At 44.8% G+C, this 20,030-nt stretch overlaps 2 protein-coding genes across 4 annotated transcripts in view; one reads left to right on the top strand and one right to left on the bottom strand.

The window, feature by feature from the left end:
• Positions 1-1,471: 1,471 nt before the first annotated feature.
• LOC137536798 (zinc finger protein 91-like) overlaps positions 1,472-20,030 on the bottom strand; it is a 100,807-nt gene continuing 82,248 nt past the window's right edge. The window contains exons 20-24 of the mRNA XM_068258998.1: positions 16,657-16,771; positions 16,195-16,218; positions 6,993-7,055; positions 4,635-5,046; positions 1,472-2,683 (exon numbers count right to left, since the gene is read on the bottom strand). Of these exons, the coding sequence (XP_068115099.1) occupies positions 1,746-2,683; positions 4,635-5,046; positions 6,993-7,055; positions 16,195-16,218; positions 16,657-16,771 (1,552 nt within the window). The 3' untranslated portion in view covers positions 1,472-1,745. The remainder of the gene's footprint in view (positions 2,684-4,634; positions 5,047-6,992; positions 7,056-16,194; positions 16,219-16,656; positions 16,772-20,030) is intronic.
• Positions 10,085-20,030, top strand: part of LOC137534448 (zinc finger protein 84-like) — a 20,639-nt gene continuing 10,693 nt past the window's right edge. For 2 of the 3 annotated variants that reach the window (XM_068255943.1, XM_068255941.1), the window contains exons 1-6: positions 10,085-10,132; positions 14,454-14,621; positions 14,750-14,828; positions 17,742-17,839; positions 17,946-18,057; positions 18,624-18,721. In XM_068255943.1, coding sequence (XP_068112044.1) covers positions 14,795-14,828; positions 17,742-17,839; positions 17,946-18,057; positions 18,624-18,721 — 342 coding nt within the window. In that variant the 5' untranslated portion in view covers positions 10,085-10,132; positions 14,454-14,621; positions 14,750-14,794. The remainder of the gene's footprint in view (positions 10,133-14,453; positions 14,622-14,749; positions 14,829-17,741; positions 17,840-17,945; positions 18,058-18,623; positions 18,722-20,030) is intronic. The other variant, XM_068255942.1, reaches the window with a different exon arrangement.

Raw genomic sequence — 20,030 nt, 5'->3', positions numbered from 1 at the left:
TTTACGTGGTAGGTTGTATGAGCGAGCAATAAACCGTGAAAGCTGCAGTGGTCTAAATGGAAAAAAAGTGGCCGGTCCTTAAAGAGACTCCGTAACAAAAATTGCATCCTGTTTTTTATCATCCTACAAGTTCCAAAAGCTATTCTAATGTGTTCTGGCTAACTGCAGCACTTTCTACTAACACAGTCTCTGTAATAAATCAATGTATCTTTCCCTTGTCAGACTTGTCAGCCTGTGTCTGGAAGGCTGCCAAGTTCTTCAGTGTTGTGGTTCTGCTATGAACTCCCCTTTATGCAGACTGCCTGTGTGTTATTTAGGATTAGAGCAGCTTCTCTCTTCTCTCTTATCTTTTACAAGCTGGATAAATCGTCCTCTGAGCTGGCTGGGCTTTCACATACTGAGGAATTACAAACAAGGGCAAAGCTGTTTGCAGGAAGAAAAGAGCAGCCTGAAACTTCAGTGCATGGGGGAAAGAAACACACAAATGATCTCTTGAGATTCAAAAAGAATGCTGTATACAGCCTGCTTGTGTATGGATGTATTTTCTATGTGTGGACATACTGTACATCAACCTACTTCCTGTTTTGGTGGCCATTTTGTTTGTTTACAAACAAACTTTTTAAAACTGTTTTTAACCACTTTTAATGCGGCGAGGAGCGGCGAAATTGTGACAGAGGGTAATAGGAGATGTCCCCTAACGCACTGGTATGTTTACTTTTGAGCGATTTTAACAATACAGATTCTCTTTAAGGGGGGTAAAGCCCGCGGTCCTCAAGTGGTTAAGAAAACAATCGATAATGTAATTGTTCAGGATCAATTGGGCCTACCAACCTCTCTGCATTCATACTAATCATAATATGATCTGAATAATTTGATTTAAAAAAAAAAAAAGATTGTTCACTAAAAAGTGTGCTGTTAATGGGCACCCAGAAAATCACTTCCCCAATTTCTCTGACACCACTGGAAGATCCCAATAATCCAATAATGCAGGATGGGGGTGGGGCTAAAAGTTTCCTCTCACGGATCCACTTATGGAGGCTGCCATATTCTTTTCCTTTAAAACAAGGCACAGTGCCTGGCTGTCCTGCTGATCCTCTGCCTTTACTACATTTAGTCATAGACCTTGAACAAGCATGCAAATTAGTTGTTTGACACCCCCCCCCCCGATCTACTTACCCGTGGCTTCCTCCAGCTCGTTGCCGGCGACATGTCCCACGACGCAGCATGCAGCCCGGAATCCCTGCCGGTACTGAGGCCTACCACAGGGTCGGCCTCATACTGCGCCTGTGCGAGCGGCGCTGTCAATCACCCCCACGTTGTCCGTACTGTACTGCACAGGCACACAGTACAGCGCAGACAACATGGCGGTGATTGACAGCGCCGCTCGCACAGGCGCAGAACGTGGCTGACCCTGAGCGGAGTTGCGTCGTGGGACATGTCGCCGGCAACGAGCTGGAGGAAGCCACGGGTAAGTAGATCTGGGGGAGGGGTGCGGAGCATGAAAAGCCTGATAACTCCTTTAAGTTGCATTTGCCCCATGCTTGTTTCAGGTGTATGATTCAGACACTACTACTACTGATGCATAAAAAGTCAGCAGGATAGCCAGGCAACTGGTATTTTTTAAAAGGAAATCTATATGGCAACCTCCATATCTCTCTCAGGTCAGTTTTCCTTTAACCCTTTTCCACACATTTATCATCTGCAAAATACAATATTTCACACTTTCATCGTTCTTGTCGCCAGCATTAGCGGTTGTGCGTTTTCAGATGCTTATTCAAAATTCCTTTCTCTGTAAAACATTTCCCACACTCAGTACATGAAAAAGGCCGCATGCCTGTGTGGATTTTCTGATGGGTAAGAAGGTCACCTTTACGAATGAAGCCTTTCCCACACTCTGAACACAAAAAAGGGCGTTCTCCCGTGTGACTTCTCTGGTGAGTATAAAGATCTCCTTTATGAATGAAACCTTTCCCGCACTCTGTACATAAAAAAGGGCGCTCGCCTGTGTGACTTCTCTGGTGTGTAAGAAGATCTCCTTTGTGAGTAAATCCTTTCCCACACTCTGAACATAAAAACGGCCGCTCTCCGGTGTGAATTCTCTGATGTATGAGAAGGCTTGAATTCCGAGTGAAAGTTTTCCCACACTCTGAGCAGGAAAAAGGCCTCTCACCCGTGTGTCTTCTTTGGTGCCTAACAAGGACGTCTTTTTGAATGAAATTTTTCCCACACTCTGCACATGAAAATGGCCGCTCCCCAGTGTGACTTCTCTGGTGCCTAAGGAGGTTTCCTTTCATGCTAAAGCTTCTCCCGCACTCTGAACACGGAAAAGGACGCTCTCCGGTGTGTTGTCTAAGATGTGAAGTAAGATGGGATTTTTTTCCACAACTTTTACCACATTCGGGACACAAAAATAGCTTCTCATCTCCTTCTGTAGCAGTGTGGGACTTAGTGGAGGAAGACTGCTCTGAATTACATGGATATGATAGACAGTTATTTGGGGTAACAGGAAGTGATCTATCAGAAGATTCCTCAGGATTAGTGTCCTCCTGGTAAAGTCTGTGATGTGTATTTCCAATAATGGGGTTTCCTCCCAGAGAATATTGCATCACTGCATCATAATCTGTATTATGATGTGTAGGTGAAATAAGATGTTCCTCTGAGGTGCTCCAACCATCCTGTCCATCTATTGGAGAAATAAATATAGTTAGAGAACATTCATTCCCCGTGTGCAGTCATGTATGTGGCTCTAGCAGTGAACGATGTCACAGAGCTCTGGAATGTGTGACAGGCGTGCTGGGGAAGAAATACAGTAATAGGGTGCACATCTCTCCCAGTCAGAGGTCTGATGTGAGATGGACCAAGAAAACCAAGGGAAATATGTGTAAAAAAGTTTGATCCCACTCTTGATAGATTGGGTAGTTTCTATAGATAAGGGCTATTTAAAACATACAACCTCCAAGTAGAGGAGTGATAAGTAAAAACATAAAACGGTGGAGGTGTAAAACAACTGAAACAATATAAAAGGAGTCAAGTCTACTGCATTTCAGCTGAGAGGCACACCTCAGCCTGTCACACATGGAGCTCTCTGCAATCATCACACCAGTATAACAACACTTGAGACAGCAAATACTGCTTTCAATAATTTTTATTGTTACATCACCATGAACACAGGAGGCAGTCCAAACAGCAGTGTGCACCACTGCAATACACAGAACTCAGACACTGCAATACAAAGAACCTCCAACACTGCAATACACATAACTGACACTGCAATCTACAGAACCCTGACACTGCAATATGCAGACCCAGCAATACAAAGATCTATGACACTTCAATACACAGAACCCAAACACGAATCCAAACACTGCAATACACAGAACCCAAACACTGCAATACACAGAACCCAAACACTGCAATACACAGAATCCAAACACTTCAATACACAGAATCCAAACACTTCAATACACAGAATCCAAACACTTCAATACACAGAATCCAAACACTTCAATACACAGAACCCAAACACTGCAATACACAGAACCAAAACACTGCAATACACAGAACCCAAACACTGCAATACACAGAACTCAAACACTGCAATAGGCAGGGAAATACATGAAAAGAGGAGGAGTATATTATAGATAAAAAGTACCCCCAGTATGCAACTGTTTGGCACTGACTACTAAAGGGCTAGTGCTCCTTAAAGAGAACCCGGGTTGGGTTCTAAGAACGCTAATTGCACACAGAGGCTGGGTCTGCATATACATACTTAAAGACAACTCGAGGTGGGTTCTAAGAACGCTAATTGCACACAGAGACTGGGTCTGCATATACTGCCCAGCCTCTGTTGCTATACCGATCCCCCCACAGGCTCCCCTGCGCTCTTCTTGACCCCCTAAATCATACGCCGAACTGTTGACGCGCAGCGTGTTGCAGGCGGCTGTTTATCTCTGCATCTGTCAGTCTCGTTGCTCCCCCCCCCTCCTCCTCCATAGCTCCGGTCCCCGCCCACGTCCCTTCCCTTCAATCAGCGGAGAGGGAAGGGACACGGGCAGGGACCGGCGCTATGAAGGAGGCGGGGGAGCGCCGAGACTGACAGATCCAGAGGTAAACAGCCGGCTGCGACACGCTGCGTGTCAACAGCTCGGCGTATGATTTATGGGGGTCAAGCAGAGCACAAGGGGAGCCTGTGGGGGGATCGATATAGAAACAGAGGCTGGGCAGTATATGCAGACCCAGTCTCTGTGTGCAATTAGCGTTCTTAGAACCCACCTCGGGTTCTCTTTAAGTATGTGATAACTCCAAATCATAACAGCAGAAAAAGCAGGATTACCATCTTTATCACTTAATACACTCAGACCAGTTGCTGTTGAAATTTGATTTTTATGTTGACAAGCCAAGCTGTTGATCTCCTACAATAATATTGACTGGAGACCAAAAAAATGTGTTTATTGTTTTTCCTTTGGCATTAGTCATATAAAAGTAATTTAGGCATACTACATGATCTGCTAGTCACTACAAGCCTACTGTGAAGACATACAGCACTGGTGGAACTACCTCCAGTCGGCATATCATATACATTGAGAAGAAAGGCAAGATTTGAAAAATTTCAACTTTTTGGGTAAATTTCTTACCTGGTATGATATTTAGAAAACATGCATCTTGCATAATTGCACCATCCTCCAGAGACTGCTGATTAGTCCTCATAGGTGTTTCTTCTTCTACTTTAATTGTCTTCACCATTTCACCCTCATCCATAGATGGCTGATCTTCCCTCACATATATCTCTTCTTCTTTAACGATCACCATCATTTCACCTCTGGCTATAGGCTGCTGATCATCCTTCATAGGTGTCTCTACTTCTTCTTCCTCTTTAATTGCCCTCGTAGTGTTACCCTCCTCCATAGACAGCTGATCATCCCTCACATGCATCTCTTCTACTTTCTCTTTTATTGTCATCACCATCTCCTCCTCTGAGGACTGACAATCACCTATCTCGTCCTCTTCTTCTTTAATCACAGCTTTTATATCAATTTGCTCTTCATCCTAAACCAACAACATTAGGTTAATAACATTTGTAACACATTAGCAACAATGACGAGACAGAACATAATGTCTGACAGTCTGAAGTCACTTTTGAGTTCCATGTACCTGATTATGGTGGAGGATGTTGTGAACTTGATCTGCAGGAAACACACACTCTGTTTCTATTTTATTCTTACACTAGTTGACCTACGCCTGTTTAAAAGATGTGCGCGCATCCTCCCCCCCCCCTCCAGCGCATGCTCGCCCCTGTCTGCCTACGCACGCGCCAGCCAGGCTCCCTAGCCCCGTCCTCCTGTCCCAATGGCTGTCTGTGCTGCACATGCGCAGTAGCGCAGAAGCACAGACACAGGGACACTTAGGTTTTATTACATAGGATAAAAGGAGACCTAAGTGAAAACCTCTGTACTACTCTTTCCTTTAGAGAAAATTAAGGAAAGTTCCCTCTTACACAGTAATGTGAGGGGCAGCTGATTTTCCATGTCTTCCTTGTAGAGGTCGTTGTGTCCTTCTAAATACTCCCATGTTTCCATGGAGAAATAGACAGTGACATCCTGACACCTTATAGGGACTTACCAAACACACAATTGGAGAACCTCACTCCCAAACAGTTCTCTGCTGCTTTATAAAGCCTGCAGGCTGCTTATAAGCCAATGAGAAGTGCACACATAATACACCTAGCTTGCAGTGATAATCAAGCAAAAGCTGAGCAAGTCAGCCAATTAGTAGGAGAGGGCTTCAGTTGCATATAGACAATGGCTATATGACCAGCAGGGGGCACCAGCGTGCAGGATATTCCCTCTCATCTGCCCCCCTCCTAACTAAACTGCATGGGATACTACAATAATTAAAAACAATGGTGCATGAGCCAGCCTGGGGCCCCGGGAACTCTCACTGCCCGGGGCCCCAGAACCAGCATCTAATGGCTGGTTCATGCACCATTGTTTTTACCTTATAGGGACTTGACACATATGACAAAGAGATGACTATTGCAGCTCACTTAGATGTTTTCTCCACAGTCCTGTGTATACATACATAGAAAGTTATCACTATGTGCCACCATAATCAAACAGACAGTATGGCAGTGAAGAAACAGTACAAAAATGTTCACAGCCTCTCCCTTGCCTTCCCTGGTGACCCTCACAGCCTGGAGGGGAGGGGGGGGGGGCATCCTGCAAGGGTCATAAAACAAGTTTGGCCATTATGATCTTCACACACATACCAAGTGTAGTCACAAAACACCTGATCTGAAGGATGAGTGAAGTAGTAGTTAGGACCCCCCTTATGGCTCCCAAGGAAATACGCCCCTGAAGCTCACAGGTGTCAATCTACACCTGATTACTCCTGTGCAAAGGTCCTGTTCAGCTCAGGGGAGTTCACAGTGCGGAACAAGGAAACTGCCGCAACATATCTGTATCCACCACCCTCCAGCTAGGCTGTGATAAGGAAATCAAACACGCCTGGCACTCACTGGCTTTAATAGAAGAGTGGTTTCTATACAGTGCTATGGAATGTGTCAAAGCTAGACAGACATATAATAAAGAAGAAAACGGCTGTCTGTCTCTGGAGATTTCCATAAAGTTGCCTAAACTAGAGTAGTGCCTGCAGACAGTAGATTGTATGTTCCCCTGGTGCAGAGACTGATGTGAATGGGTCAGTGATCTCAGATTCTCAGCCCAGCACTGTGGAATATGGAAAAGATAAATAGTAATAATATGTGATTGTGGTGAGCCATGTGAATTAAAGTGTAAAGTGTAAGCTCCCCTGGTGCAGAGACTGATGTGAATGGATTACTGATCTCTGTACTGCCCTGACACTGTGGACTACATGTCATGACACAGCTATAGAAATGAACTAAATGCATACATGTGTGTGACAGCCGCTGCTGTTTATGGGGGAAGATGACTGATACTGGGAGTAAATAATATATAATAATAATATCGTATTACCTCCTGTGTAGCCAGTCCCAGCAATGTCTCCTCTCTGCTTCCTCCCACTCTATAGCTTCCTATCTGTTCCACGTGGTATAAGTGAGATCACCACCTTGTGGAGAAAATGGAAACTAGTACTACACGCTCTATTCTATTTTCAGATAACACCACTACTGAAGAAAACAGTACAGACTAATAAAAATTACACTAAGCAGAGTGTGAGCAAAGGCATATTTTACTATTTGGATAAGTCCACCTTTTGATGATTTCACCTTTGGCACTAAATACAGTCAACACTGGCTGAGAGCTTAAAGGAATCGTCAGGCAAAAAAAAAAATGAGTTTAACTTACCCAGGGCTTCTACCACGGAGCAGTGCTTTTCAGCGCTGCTAGATTTGGGCGCAGCCAGCGCCGCCATAGACTATAAAGGGATTCAGTCTATAGCGGCGCTCAGTGAGTAATGTCGGAGCCGTCAGAAGACGGAGCCGATGTTGCTTAAAAATCATAATAATTCGGCTTCCAACAGTCGCTGGAAGCCAAATTATTTCATTCCCCACCATCCATGGCGGCCTGGAGGGGGAATAGTAATTAATTCGGCCCGGACTTGTGCAGAAGCAGGACCAGCCATTTAACAGCTGGATCCTGCGCCCAAGTCTACCGGCATACATTCAAATGTACTCTTCTACCAGCCCCATGCAGCCATCCTGTGCCCTCGTAGTCACTCACTGCTGCTCCAGTCCCCCGCCGCCAGCTAGTTTCATTTTCCGCATTGCGTACATTTTACAATTTACGCGGTGCACCACTAGCCACTAGTGGGAATGTGTAAAAATGTATGCAATGCGGCCCACTGAAACAAAACTAGCTGGCGGTGGGGGACTGGAGCAGCAGTGAGTGACTATGAGGGCATAGGATGGCTGCATGAGGCTGGTAGAAGCCCCAGATAAGTGAAACTCATTTTTTTTTTTGCCTGACGATTCCTTTAAGCCATGCCCCTGTCACACCCCCTAACCATGCCCCATCACACCCCCTAGTTACACATGATATCCCATAAAGCAGTGGTCCTCAAACTAAGGCCCACGGGCCAAATGCGGGGGGAGTTTCACTGACCCCCACACACAAATGCTTTACTTATAGATGCCGCCTGCTGCATCTCTAAATATTGGTGGCCCATATATAGCTTAGAAGTTCTGGCACCACCCTTCCACTTGGAAGCCAGAAAGCCATGTTTGGGGGCATACTATCTACACATGCTGTGTTGGTTGCATAGTATCGGCTCTGGATAAATGGGAGACATTAGGGCTGCACATGTTAATAGGCGCTGTCTACAATACCTAGGTTCAATATAAAGTTTTTTTACATCATTTTATGTATTCTCCGGCCCCCCAGCAGTCTGAAGTATGTTGACCCGGCCCTTGATCGAAAGAGTTTGGGTACCCCTGCCATAAAGATTTCATAAGAATAATATGTTGTTTTATAATTCAAACCACACTGGTCCTTTCTATCCTGGTTCATTTTCCTTCATATTAACATTTGAAATTAGGAGTTTAGGAAATACTGTATATCAATTTGAAGGATGTGAATAAAGTGTAAAGGGCAAATTAAGTAAGAAGAATATAGAGGCTGCCATATTTATTTCCTTTTAAACAATACCATTTGCCTGACAGCTCTGTTGATTTATGTGGCTGCAGTAGGGTCTCAATAACACCAGAAACAAGCATGCAGATAATCTTGTCAGATCTGACAATAATGTCAGAAACACCTGATTTGCTGCATGCTTGTTCAGGGTATAAGGCTAAAAGTATTAGAGGCAGAGGATCAGCAGGATAGCCAGGCAACTGGTATTGCTTAAAAGCAAATAAATATGGCAGCCTTCATATCATTCTCAATTCAGTTGTCCTTTAAAGGGAACCTGAACTGAGTAAAATTATTTAAAATAAACACACAAGGTAACTTAAAATGAACATTGGTTACCTTGCCCTCAGTTCCTCTCAGAAGCTCTCAGAAGCTCACCATTTTCTTCTGACAACGATCCCTTCTAGTTCTGACAACATTTTGTCAGAACTGAATTACATCAGTTGCTGTCAGTTATATATCAGTTGCTGTCAGTTATAGCTGAGAGAACAACTGATGTGCCAGGTAATGTCCATGTTTCCCTATGGCTCAAGTGGGCGATGTTAAAGTTTAACAGTGTGCTGACCAGAAAGCTGCTATGGGGTAATGGCCATTTTCAAGATGGGAGACAGAGAATTCCATTGATCACAGTGGACAAACAGGACTCGGGAGAGGAGAAAGTGATTTAGGAGTAGACTACATGGGAGGTAGGTATGACTTGTGTATGTTTATTTTGGCTTTTAATTTTCAGTTTAGGTTTTCTTTAAAGCCAATAAAACACATTTTCAGTAGAAAAATACATATATTTTTATAGATCAGTACATCAGTCTTGAAAGAGGGATACATGAGGAAGAAAGAGGGACAGGGTTCGCAAAGAGGATCTGTCCCTCCAAAAGTGGGACAGTTGGGAGTTATGCCTAAGGGCTGGTTCAGACGGACGTCTGCGTGGCGTCACGTTTAGGGGCGTTGCGGCGGCTGCACAGTCAGGCTTTCAGTAGCCTTCGCATCGCGTTCCGATGCGGTTTCGTTTTTTCTTTCCCTAGGGGGACATTAGCTGTCGCAGTTGGCCGCCCCCTGGAAGCTACATGTTGCTTTCAGGGGCAATTTGAACGCTAGCGAAAATTGGGACCCGAACGCCGCGATCATGTAAACGCACGCAAAAGCTCAGTGTAAATGCTCCCATTCACTTGAATGAGAGCGTTTACCACGACGTTCCGAACGCTTGCGGTAAACGCTCCGCAAGCATCCGTCTGAACCAGCCGTAAAACTGGCCCTGGCCTGAGCATCCTTCTTAAGACACCACCCACTAATTGTTGTGAATTGTTCCAAAATCCCTGGGATACTTTGTGGAAAAAAACTAAAAACAAAAATGGGAACAATACAATACAGTCAGGGGTTTTACAAAATGAATGGAGGCTGTAGTTCCTCTACTCTCCACAGGGTGGTGATCTCACTGACACCCTGTGGAACGCACAGATGGGAGAGGTGTGAGGGGGAGAGGGGCAGGAAGTAGAGAGGATATATTGCTGGAACTGGCAGCGGAGGAGGTAAACGCAAGTATATGCTGCAGCACTTTATAACAATACCCAGTCACTCTGTAGTCTGCACTGGAAGAGCTTGTACGCTAATGTTCCACCATACACATCAGTGCCAATGTGGGCAAACCTTCACACACCAGTGTAATCTGAAGGAAACTGGACCAGTTGGTTGGTCCCACACAAACACAGGAGAAACATCCTATATAATAAAACCCCTATGCCCCTGCGTACACCTGTTTCTGTGTAGCGTTGTCCATGCTTTCTGCTACTGCGCAAGTGCGCAGCACGGACCCAGCCTCACGGAGACAGGAGGACGGGGACAGGGAGCTGAGCGGGCAGCCGGGTGTGCGGCGTGTGAGCGGGTGTGCGTGCGTTGGTCACGCACGTCGGTGGGTGGCGCACGCACGCGCGCCCAGAAACACAGACCTAGAGTCCATTTTTAAACGGGCTTAGGTCTACTAGTACACTATAAGCTGGTAGAACACTGCTGTTAATTTAGGCCATGGCCACAGTGCTATAAGATCACCTTTCTAACTACATAGCCCTTGTGCTGAGCATAACTCCTTATATTGGGGCAGCAAGGTGGCGTAGTGTATAGCACTATCACCTTGCAGTGCTGGGTCCCCAGTTCAAATCCCGGGGAGATTATATCTGCACGGAGTTTGTATGTTTTCCCCATGTCTGTATAGGTTTCTTCCAGTTTCCACTTTCCTCTCACATACCAAAAACATAGAGATAAGTTTATTGTCTATCCCCTAAATTGGCCCTAGACTACGATGGACACATGACAATGGTAGGGATTAGACTGTGCGCTCCTCTGAGGACAGTCAGTGACATAACTATGTACTCTGTAAAGCACTGCGGAAGATGTCAGCGTTATATAAATACTAAATAATAGTAATAATTTACAAATCCTCACACCATGCAGCTACAAACATATAATCAGGTACACATAGAAAAAAAGCAAAGATCTGTCATCAGTAGTGGAGGAAGACTGGGGAGGGGGGTTGAGGTACAAGGAACACAAATGATCTGGAAATTTAACTTGTTTTATTTTATTTTTTTTTATCTTGCTCTGTAGGACACAGAATGACTCTGGGCAGAAGTGGAACTTTACAAAGGGCTAATCAGATCTTTTAACTACTAGTATTGCTTATTTATAAGGTGCTGACATCCTATGCAGCTCTTTTACATAGTGTATATAGTCATGTCACTGACTGTCCTCAGAGGAGCTCACAGTCTAATCCTACAATAGTGAGAGCAGTGGTTCCCAACCTTTTTGGAGTCGTGACACATCAAACCAAACGTTCCGATCTCCGTGACACGTAGACTAAATGCATGTAACGAGAGACAGCGTTTCCCCACTAAATGCACATAAGAGACAGCGTTTCACCAGTAAATGCAGGTAATGACAGACAGCCTTTCACCAGTAAATGCACGTAATGAGAGACAGCTTTTCACCAGTAAATGCACATAATGACAAACAGCCAGTTGTCCCCAGTATATGTAGCCAGGGATATATGTGCCCAGTATATGTAGCCAGGGATATATGTGCCCAGTATATGTAGCCAGGGGTATGTGCCCAGTATATGTAGCTAGGGGTATATGTGCCCAGTATATGTAGCCAGAGGTATATGTGCCCAGTATATGTACCCAGGGGTATATGTGCCCAGTATATGTAGCCAGGGGTATATGTGCCCAGTATATGTAGCCAGGGGTATATGTGCCCAGTATATGTAGCCAGGGGTATGTGCCCAGTATATGTAGCTAGGGGTATATGTGCCCAGTATATGTAGCCAGGGGTATATGTGCCCAGTATATGTACCCAGGGGTATATGTGCCCAGTATATGTACCCAGGGGTATATGTGCCCAGTATATGTAGCCAGGGGTATATGTGCCCAGTATATGTAGCCAGGGGTATATGTGCCCAGTATATGTAGGCAGGGGTAGATGTGCCCAGTATATGTAGCCAGGGAAATATGTGCCCAGTATATGTAGCCAGGGATATATGTCCCCAGTATATGTAGCCAGGGGTATATGTGCCCAGTATATGTAGGCAGGGGTATATGTAGCCAGGGATATATGTGCCCGGTATATGTAGCCAGGGGTATATGTCCCCAGTATATGTAGGCAGATGTATATGTCCCCAGTATATGTAGGCAGGTGTATATGTCCCCAGTATATGTAGCCAGGGGTATATGTGCCCAGTATATGTAGGCAGGGGTATATGTGCCCGGTATATGTAGCCAGGGATATATGTGCCCAGTATATGTAGCCAGGGGTAGATGTCCCCAGTATATGTAGGCAGTTGTATATGTCCCCGGTATATGTCCCCAGTATATGTAGCCAGAGATATATGTGCCCAGTATATGTAGCCAGGTGCCCCCCTTCCCCCAGGAGGAGAGAGCAAGGGAAGGAGAGTGGCACCTCAGGGTGCTCTCCCTCCCTCGCTCTCTCCTCCGGATCGAAGTGCGGTGGCTGGCAGAGGGGCGGAACTTACCTTCCGTGTCTCCGTCTGGTCTCGTCGCCGGCGCGGGATGATTTGCCACTACTCTGGCCTGATACAGACCAGAGCAGCGTTGCGGCACCAGAACTTCCGGCCGGCGCTTGGAGCGACACTGAAGTCCCGCCCGCTGCCAAGCGCCGCCACACTTAGTATCTGAGGGGAGAGCGAGGGAGGCAGAGCACCTTAAGGTGAGAGAAGGGGGGGGGGGATGGCCCCCTTCTCCGCCGCTGCCCACAGCTCTCCCTCCACTGCGCTGCTCCCCTCTGAGAGAGCCGCGACACATACCAGAAGCTGCCGCGACACATGTATGTGTTGCGGCACATGGGTTGGGAACCACTGAGTTAGAGTCTAATGTCCTACCATATTATTATTTTGTATTTATATAGCACTGACATCCTCTGCAACACTTTACTGAGTACATAGTCATGTCACTGACTGTCCTCAGAGAAGCTCACAATCTAATCCCCCACCATGGTCAGTCATTGTTTTAATATTATAGACAAAATCACATTTTGAGGGGAACCAATAAACCTATTTGTATGTTTATGGGATGTGGGAGGAAATCCACACAAACATTCAAACTCCATGTAGATAGTGTAGCCTAGACCTCTACACTGCTGTGTTGATGGAAATACTCAACTAATGATTTGCAATAGCCGTCTGAAATTGATTAGTCCTGCATAAAAATCTGGTTCAGACCAAGGGGAGGATCTCACTGTAGAGCTAGATACAATGCATTCCAATTTACATTTTACATCACATCTCTAGTAAGGAAAAATGGGCTCAATGAAGCAGGAGATGTCACACCATACAGTTTCTGGACCCCTCTAGGGCATACATTTGAAATTGGCGCCGGTAGACTTGGGCGCAGGACACAGCCGGTATATGGCTGATCCTGCTGCTGCACAAGTCCGGGCCGTGTTAATTACTATTCCCCCTCCAGGGAAGCCATGGAGAGTGGGGGAATGATATAATTCGGCTTACAGCGATTGCAGGAGGCCGAATGATTGTGTTTTTTAAGCAACTTCGGCTCCATCTTCTGACGGAGCTGACGTTACTCACTGAGCGCCGCTGTGGATGTGATTCCCTTTATAGTCTATGTAGGTGCCGGCTGCGCCTAAATCTAGCCGCGCTGAAAAGCACTGCTCCGCCTCTAGGAGCTCTTCAGCATCTTCTAATATGCGGCTTCTTCTAAGCCCTTAATAATACTGATGATCACATGAGTACTGCCTAGGCTAAAGGACATGGAATCTTTCTAATGGGACACAAGATAATGAATGTCATGTTCATCGGCTTACAGGAAGCACGGACAGTTTTTATTTAAAGAGGATCTGTCATGAAAATAGCATCATTTATCACAGGAGGTGGCATCTTTAGAGCTGTCTGGTATATCACTGTAGAATGTTTGTTTCTGAAAATGTTGAAGCCAGTTTCCCAGAATGCTCTGGGCAGATAATTCTACATAGCTTAACAGCTTGGGCTAAGCATCACTGAGAGGGCAGGGCTAAATACCAATATACAGCAATATATAGATAGGAAGTGTTTCTGAATCCTAAACCAGGAACGTTATTGTAATAACGTTGATCCTGGCTATTACTGCATTCTAGTATATGTCACTACAGTGACATTTAAGCTACTCCAATAACAAGGCCATTCGTATCAACAGTTAATACTGGGAAGCATAGCAAGCAGTCTCAGCCACGTGTGTTTGTGTAGCACATGTATGTTTTATGTTATCAACACACCTGACTGCAGAGGTGAGGGGTTTTCTGGGGGTGTCACATGTTATTAATAGAATGATATTTCTGAATATTATTACACAGGAGTTTGATGTAGAGAGGAAGACATCTAACGAGCTATTGGCATTCAGCATCTGTCTCCATGGACTATCCCCCATTGCAGTGCTTCCATCTCAATCCCTGACACCTGAGAAAAACCATGAGAAGATTCTAGAAGTCATTAACCCTCCAGTGGAGCTGCCGATGGGAGAGGTGAGCAGTGCTGGGAATTGTGGGATATTATCCAGTAATAGAGAGGGATACGTATGGATGGTGGCTCTGTCATTGTGTGTCAGGTTCCTATAAGGTCATTGGATGACACTGTCTACCTCTCCCCCTAGAAACGGCAGTATTTAGAAGGACATTAGAATATCCACAAGGAAGTCATGATGCAGAATCCACTGCCTCTAACATCACCGGGTAAGAGGAGACTTATTATTTGTACAGGAGAGAATAGTCAGGAGAGTCCATCTAACTATCTACCGTCAGCTGACTTAAGCTGGCCACTAACGGTCCAATTTCTAGCGAAAAATCGTTCGAGCGATCAGAAATTCTGATTGGACGAAAAATTCGTTCACTACACCATCAACTAACCAATCATTGCTTCCTATCTATCACGACCACCAAGAAAATCCAAATTTTCGTTCGACGAAAATTCATTCGGGCGTCATTTTTTTCACTCGTTCATAATCGATTGTGTCCACCAATGGAGATTATTTACAACCAATCTGATCAGAATTTCTGATCGCTCGAACAATTTTTCGCTAGAAATTGGACCGTTAGTGGCCAGCTTAATACATAGAAGCAACAAAAGGAAAGAAAGCTAAGGTGAGTAATGTACAGACCTTTGCTGAAAATGTTATCGTATGTGGGTATGTGGCTGGATAGTGTAATGGTTAAGGGCTCTGCCTCTGACACAGGAGACCTGGGTTTGAATCTTGGCTCTGCCTGTTCAGTAAGCCTGCACCTATTCAGTAGGAGACCTTGGGCAAGACTCCTTAACGCTGCTACTGCCTATAGAGCATGCCCTAGTGGCTGCAGCTGTGGCGCTTTGAGTCCGCCAGGAGAAAGGAGCGATATAAATGTTCTGTGTTTGTTTGTTTATCGTGGGCCAGTTTAGAGCATATTAAATAGGGAGGTAAAAAGCCCATAGTGGAGGGCTGGGCTAGGGAAACCCTGCGGAACAGTGTACTTTGGCCGCAATGTTTAATAAGCAACAGGAAATCCCATAAATAACATGATAATGGTCTAATCACAAATCCATATGCATATGATCACTCGAAGTTCTAATTTATATATGAACGATATACTGTACTAAACAATGTCAAGGAGTATTCCCAAAAAATCATGAGTAAATAGCAGAGAATGCATACAATGCAGCAATATAATGCCCTTTAGCAGTTAAAACGGACTGAACTCAGACCTCCTCTCTTCTCTAAAAGATAAACAACATCATCATAACCTTTAAACAAAAAAAAATTCTTTGTTACAGCTAATACAAATCCTAAAATAAATCTTCACTGTTTCTACTTCCTGATTCACGGAAGCAGACATATTGTTTACATCCAATGCTTTCAAATGGGCTTATCTTATCATGTGACACAGGGGAGGGATCAGATTACAACTAGTGATTAGACACAATTGAGGGGGAATTACACAGGTTAAACTCTTTAAATGCATACAGGGTGCATTTCTGTTGTGTTTTCCTTGTTTCCTGTGCAATAGTTCAGGTTCACTTTAAGACATTAGATGCCTGAGAATTAAAGTGATGGTGTTTAAAGCTGACCTGACTCCGAACTTCCTCTCTGCTCTAAAAGATAAACAACAGCATAATAACCATTATAGAAAAACATTTCTTTGTTACAGCTTACAGAACTCCTGCAATACATCTGCAGTGTGTCTACTTCCTGCTTTCATGGAGGCAGAGAAAGCGTTAACATCCCGTGTTTACTTATTAGCTGTGTCTTCCGAGAACTGCTGCATTTCTGTACTGACACAGCTGAGAGATCAAATTACACTTGTGATTACCTACAGATGAGGTGGAATTAGACAGGCTCCTCTCTCTTAAAACACAGGGTGCATTTCTCTCTGCTTTCCTTGTATCCTGTGCAAGAGTTCAGGTCCACTTTAACAAGCTGCGATCTATGCCTGGTCTTTGGTCTTTAACCAGGCAAAGATTAGGCCATCACCTGGCCCACGACACGGGTCAGGTCTGTTGGGGCACACCCTTGTTCGCTGCTCAGACTACATTCAGGTATCCCATCTCCATCTCTCTTGAACTATCGTCCTTCTCTTCCCCTTTGATCTTCAGTGTTCTGCAGGGCTGTGGAGTTGGAGTGGAGGAGTCAGAGTTGGAGACATTTCTGGGTACATGGAGTCGGAGGTTTCATAAACTGAGGAGTCGGAGATGGAGTTGGATGATTTTCGTACCGACTCCACAGCCCCGGTCCTCTGAGTAGGGATGATCAATGAGATGCAAATTTTTCTGAACTTATGCAAATTTTTATGCAAATGTATGCAGTTTGGAAACGGACCAATGAATTTAAACCCAGGTTTAAATTAATTGGTCAATTTTCAAGCTGCATATATTTGCATAAGTATTTGCATAAATTTGCATAAACTCGGAAGCATTTGCATACCGGTGATCATCCCTACCTCTGAGCCTAGCTCAGTGTGTCACTTCTTCACTCTCTGCCTCCTACTCTGTCACTCTCATTATATATCTTTGCTTGTCTTCCGTCTCTCATCTCTATTTAGCTCACTGCAGCTGTTCTCAAATCACGTTTCACTTGTAGCTCATTCGGAGCTGTCCTGCTGCACTTACCAGATGTGGACTCCCTATTGGGCTGCACATTGCGCCTTGTTAAGCACTGACACTTGAATTCTCAGGCACTCTTGCATCTCATGTTACTGCTGAAGGACATTATACTGTTGCGTGGTATACATTCTCTGCTGTTTATTCATGATCTTTTGGAATATTACTTGACATTGTTTTTTTATATTGTATATGTATGTATGTATATATATATATATATATATATATATATATATATGTACATATGCATATACGCCCTCCCCTCTACTTTGGAGTTTTATCTCCCTTTTTAAGATGTTTTAAACTGTCCCATAATATAATGTTACAATAAAGGACTGTACATTACTCACCTCTGTACGGCCCATGGCTTTCATTACTTTTGTTGATACAGTATTCTTTAGCAGGTTGTACAGAGTGTTTGACATTCACATAGATAATTATCAAGGCAGTGCTGACCATAGTTTTTGTTTTGCTACACAAACCCATAGAAGTAATCAGTCAGTGTGTTTTTTCAACAGCTGTATCCGGTAACAGATACCCACCAGAGGGATGTACAGGTCCTCTTTATTCCCTGGATTGTACACAGGAAGATCCCACCATCCCCCACCATTATCAGGTATGGAGAGCACCAAATATCAAAGTGACTCCATGCTGTGTGAAGTGTAGGGAAGAAGTTTGGGGCTTGCAGAATATTGATGCACTGTTATGTGTCATTGTTTAAGAGAGCAGATGTGATTACTATTAAAGTAGACTTTAAGGAGGAACCAGAAGAGACGTATGTGATGGGTGATGAGCCTTGCAAAGAGGAGGAAATACCTTCACAGATCAGCAAAGGTCAGTAATAAATGTTAAAGCGTACCTAAACTGACATGTGACATGGGGGTTGATGTACTAGTAATGTGCGTTACCACAGCAACGGTCGTGCTTCTCTTCAACAGGAATTTGCACTAATAGCGTAACTCGTGGTACTGCAGGTGGAAGTAAGGATAACATTGCCATGTGCTGTGTGTGCCCGGCAGTATAACCACTGTTATGTGCCATCAACCCCATGATGAGATAAATATGAGTGTGTACAGTACTAAGCCTGCTTAGAACTTGCCTGTGTCCACACAACTTCAAAGCTAATTATTTCTTTTGGTTGGGAGCTGACTGAACCAGATCTTATGTCACACTGACATGGCTGCTATGCAAACTACAGGGATCAAATGTATCCTGAAAGTGAAAATAAGAATAGGAAACACCAGGAAAGTTCTATATATCAGTGCTGCTACATTAATTATCTCTTGAGTTCATTTTCAGATCAAGTGTGCCTTAAATACAGAAAAGATTCATAGATTCATCTTCTTCTGTCTCTACAACAGTCTCCTCTTTCCCCTTCATCAGTGTTTTTTATTTAATAGATGTTTCCAGTAATATAAACCCATCAGAGACAGATACAAGTCCTCTTTGTTCCCAGAATTGTACACAGGAAGGTCACACCATCCCCCACCATTATCAGGTAGGTGGAATTGAGCATTGGATCAAATACCAGCTGTCTGTAGTGTTCCCTATAACTGTTCTGCACTGCTAGCTAAAGGTGCTTATGAATTACACAACCTTCATTGTACAATCTTACAACTTCTACGTAATATAACGTACTTAAAGAGAGTCTGAAGCCAATTTAAAAACTTGTTTTTACCGGTTATTTAGGTTAAAGGAGTCATCAGGGAAAATGTAATAGAATAAGTGCTACTTACCGGGGGCTTCCTCCAGCCCCAAGCTCCCAGCATGTCCCGCAGCCGTTCGCTCCGGCCCACGTGGCGGTGATTGACAGCGCCACTCGCACAGGCGCAGTACAGGCCGACCTGGAGGTCACCCTGACATCATCGCCGGGGACCGGGACGGAGCTGCCGTGAACGGCTGCGGGGAGAGCTGCGGCGAGGGACATACTGGGAGCTTGGGGCTGGAGGAAGCCCCCGGTAAGTAGCACTTATTTTATTACATTTTCCCTGGTGACTCCTTTAAGGAATATGGCCAGTGCTAAAATGCCGCATTTTCGCGGCAGAATGAGGGTTTTAAACCCCCCCAAATCCCCGAGGCAAAAAACGGGAAGCACTTCCAGGTAGAGGCAGAGCTTTCTGCTGTAGCTCTGCCTCTACTCATGTCTTTCCCCGCTGATCACCACCTCTCCCCGCCCCTCTCAATCTACTTTCACTGAGAGGGGGGGGGGGGGAGAGGCGGCGATCAGCAGAGGATTGATGTTAATGGAGGCAGAGCTACAGCGCTAAGCTCTGCCTCCCCGGGCAGCAAAATCCACAACTTTGAAAGTCGTGGATTTTTGTCCCAGGATTTGGAGGAATCCGGCGTTTTAGCACTAGCCATACTCCTAAACCTAAATAACAGGTAAAACAAGTTTTTAAATTGGCTTCAGACTCTCTTTAAAGGGAAGGTTAAAGCAAAATAAAAAAATGAGTTTCACTTACCTGGTTCTTCTACCAGCCCCATGCAGCCATCCTGCGCCCTCGTAGTCACTCACTGCTGCTCCAGTCCCCCGCTGGCAGCTTGCCGACCTCGGAGGTCGGCGGGACGCATTGCGTAAATTTTTACGCATTCCTGCTAGTCCAGGAATATAAACACATACAATTTACGCGTTACTGGTTCATTGCGTAAATTTTTACGCATTGATCCAGTAATGCGTAAAAATGTATGTGTTAATGTTCCTGCACTAGCGGGAATGCGTAAAAATGTACGCAATGCGGTCCGCCGACCTCTGAGGTCGGAAAGCTGCCAGCGGGGGACTGGAGCAGCAGTGAGTGACTATGAGGGCA

The sequence above is a fragment of the Hyperolius riggenbachi genome, chromosome 10 (genome assembly GCF_040937935.1).
Source record: "Hyperolius riggenbachi isolate aHypRig1 chromosome 10, aHypRig1.pri, whole genome shotgun sequence".
In the NCBI taxonomy this organism is placed as follows: Eukaryota; Metazoa; Chordata; class Amphibia; order Anura; family Hyperoliidae; genus Hyperolius; species Hyperolius riggenbachi.
This window is presented reverse-complemented; position numbering and strand designations above follow the sequence as displayed.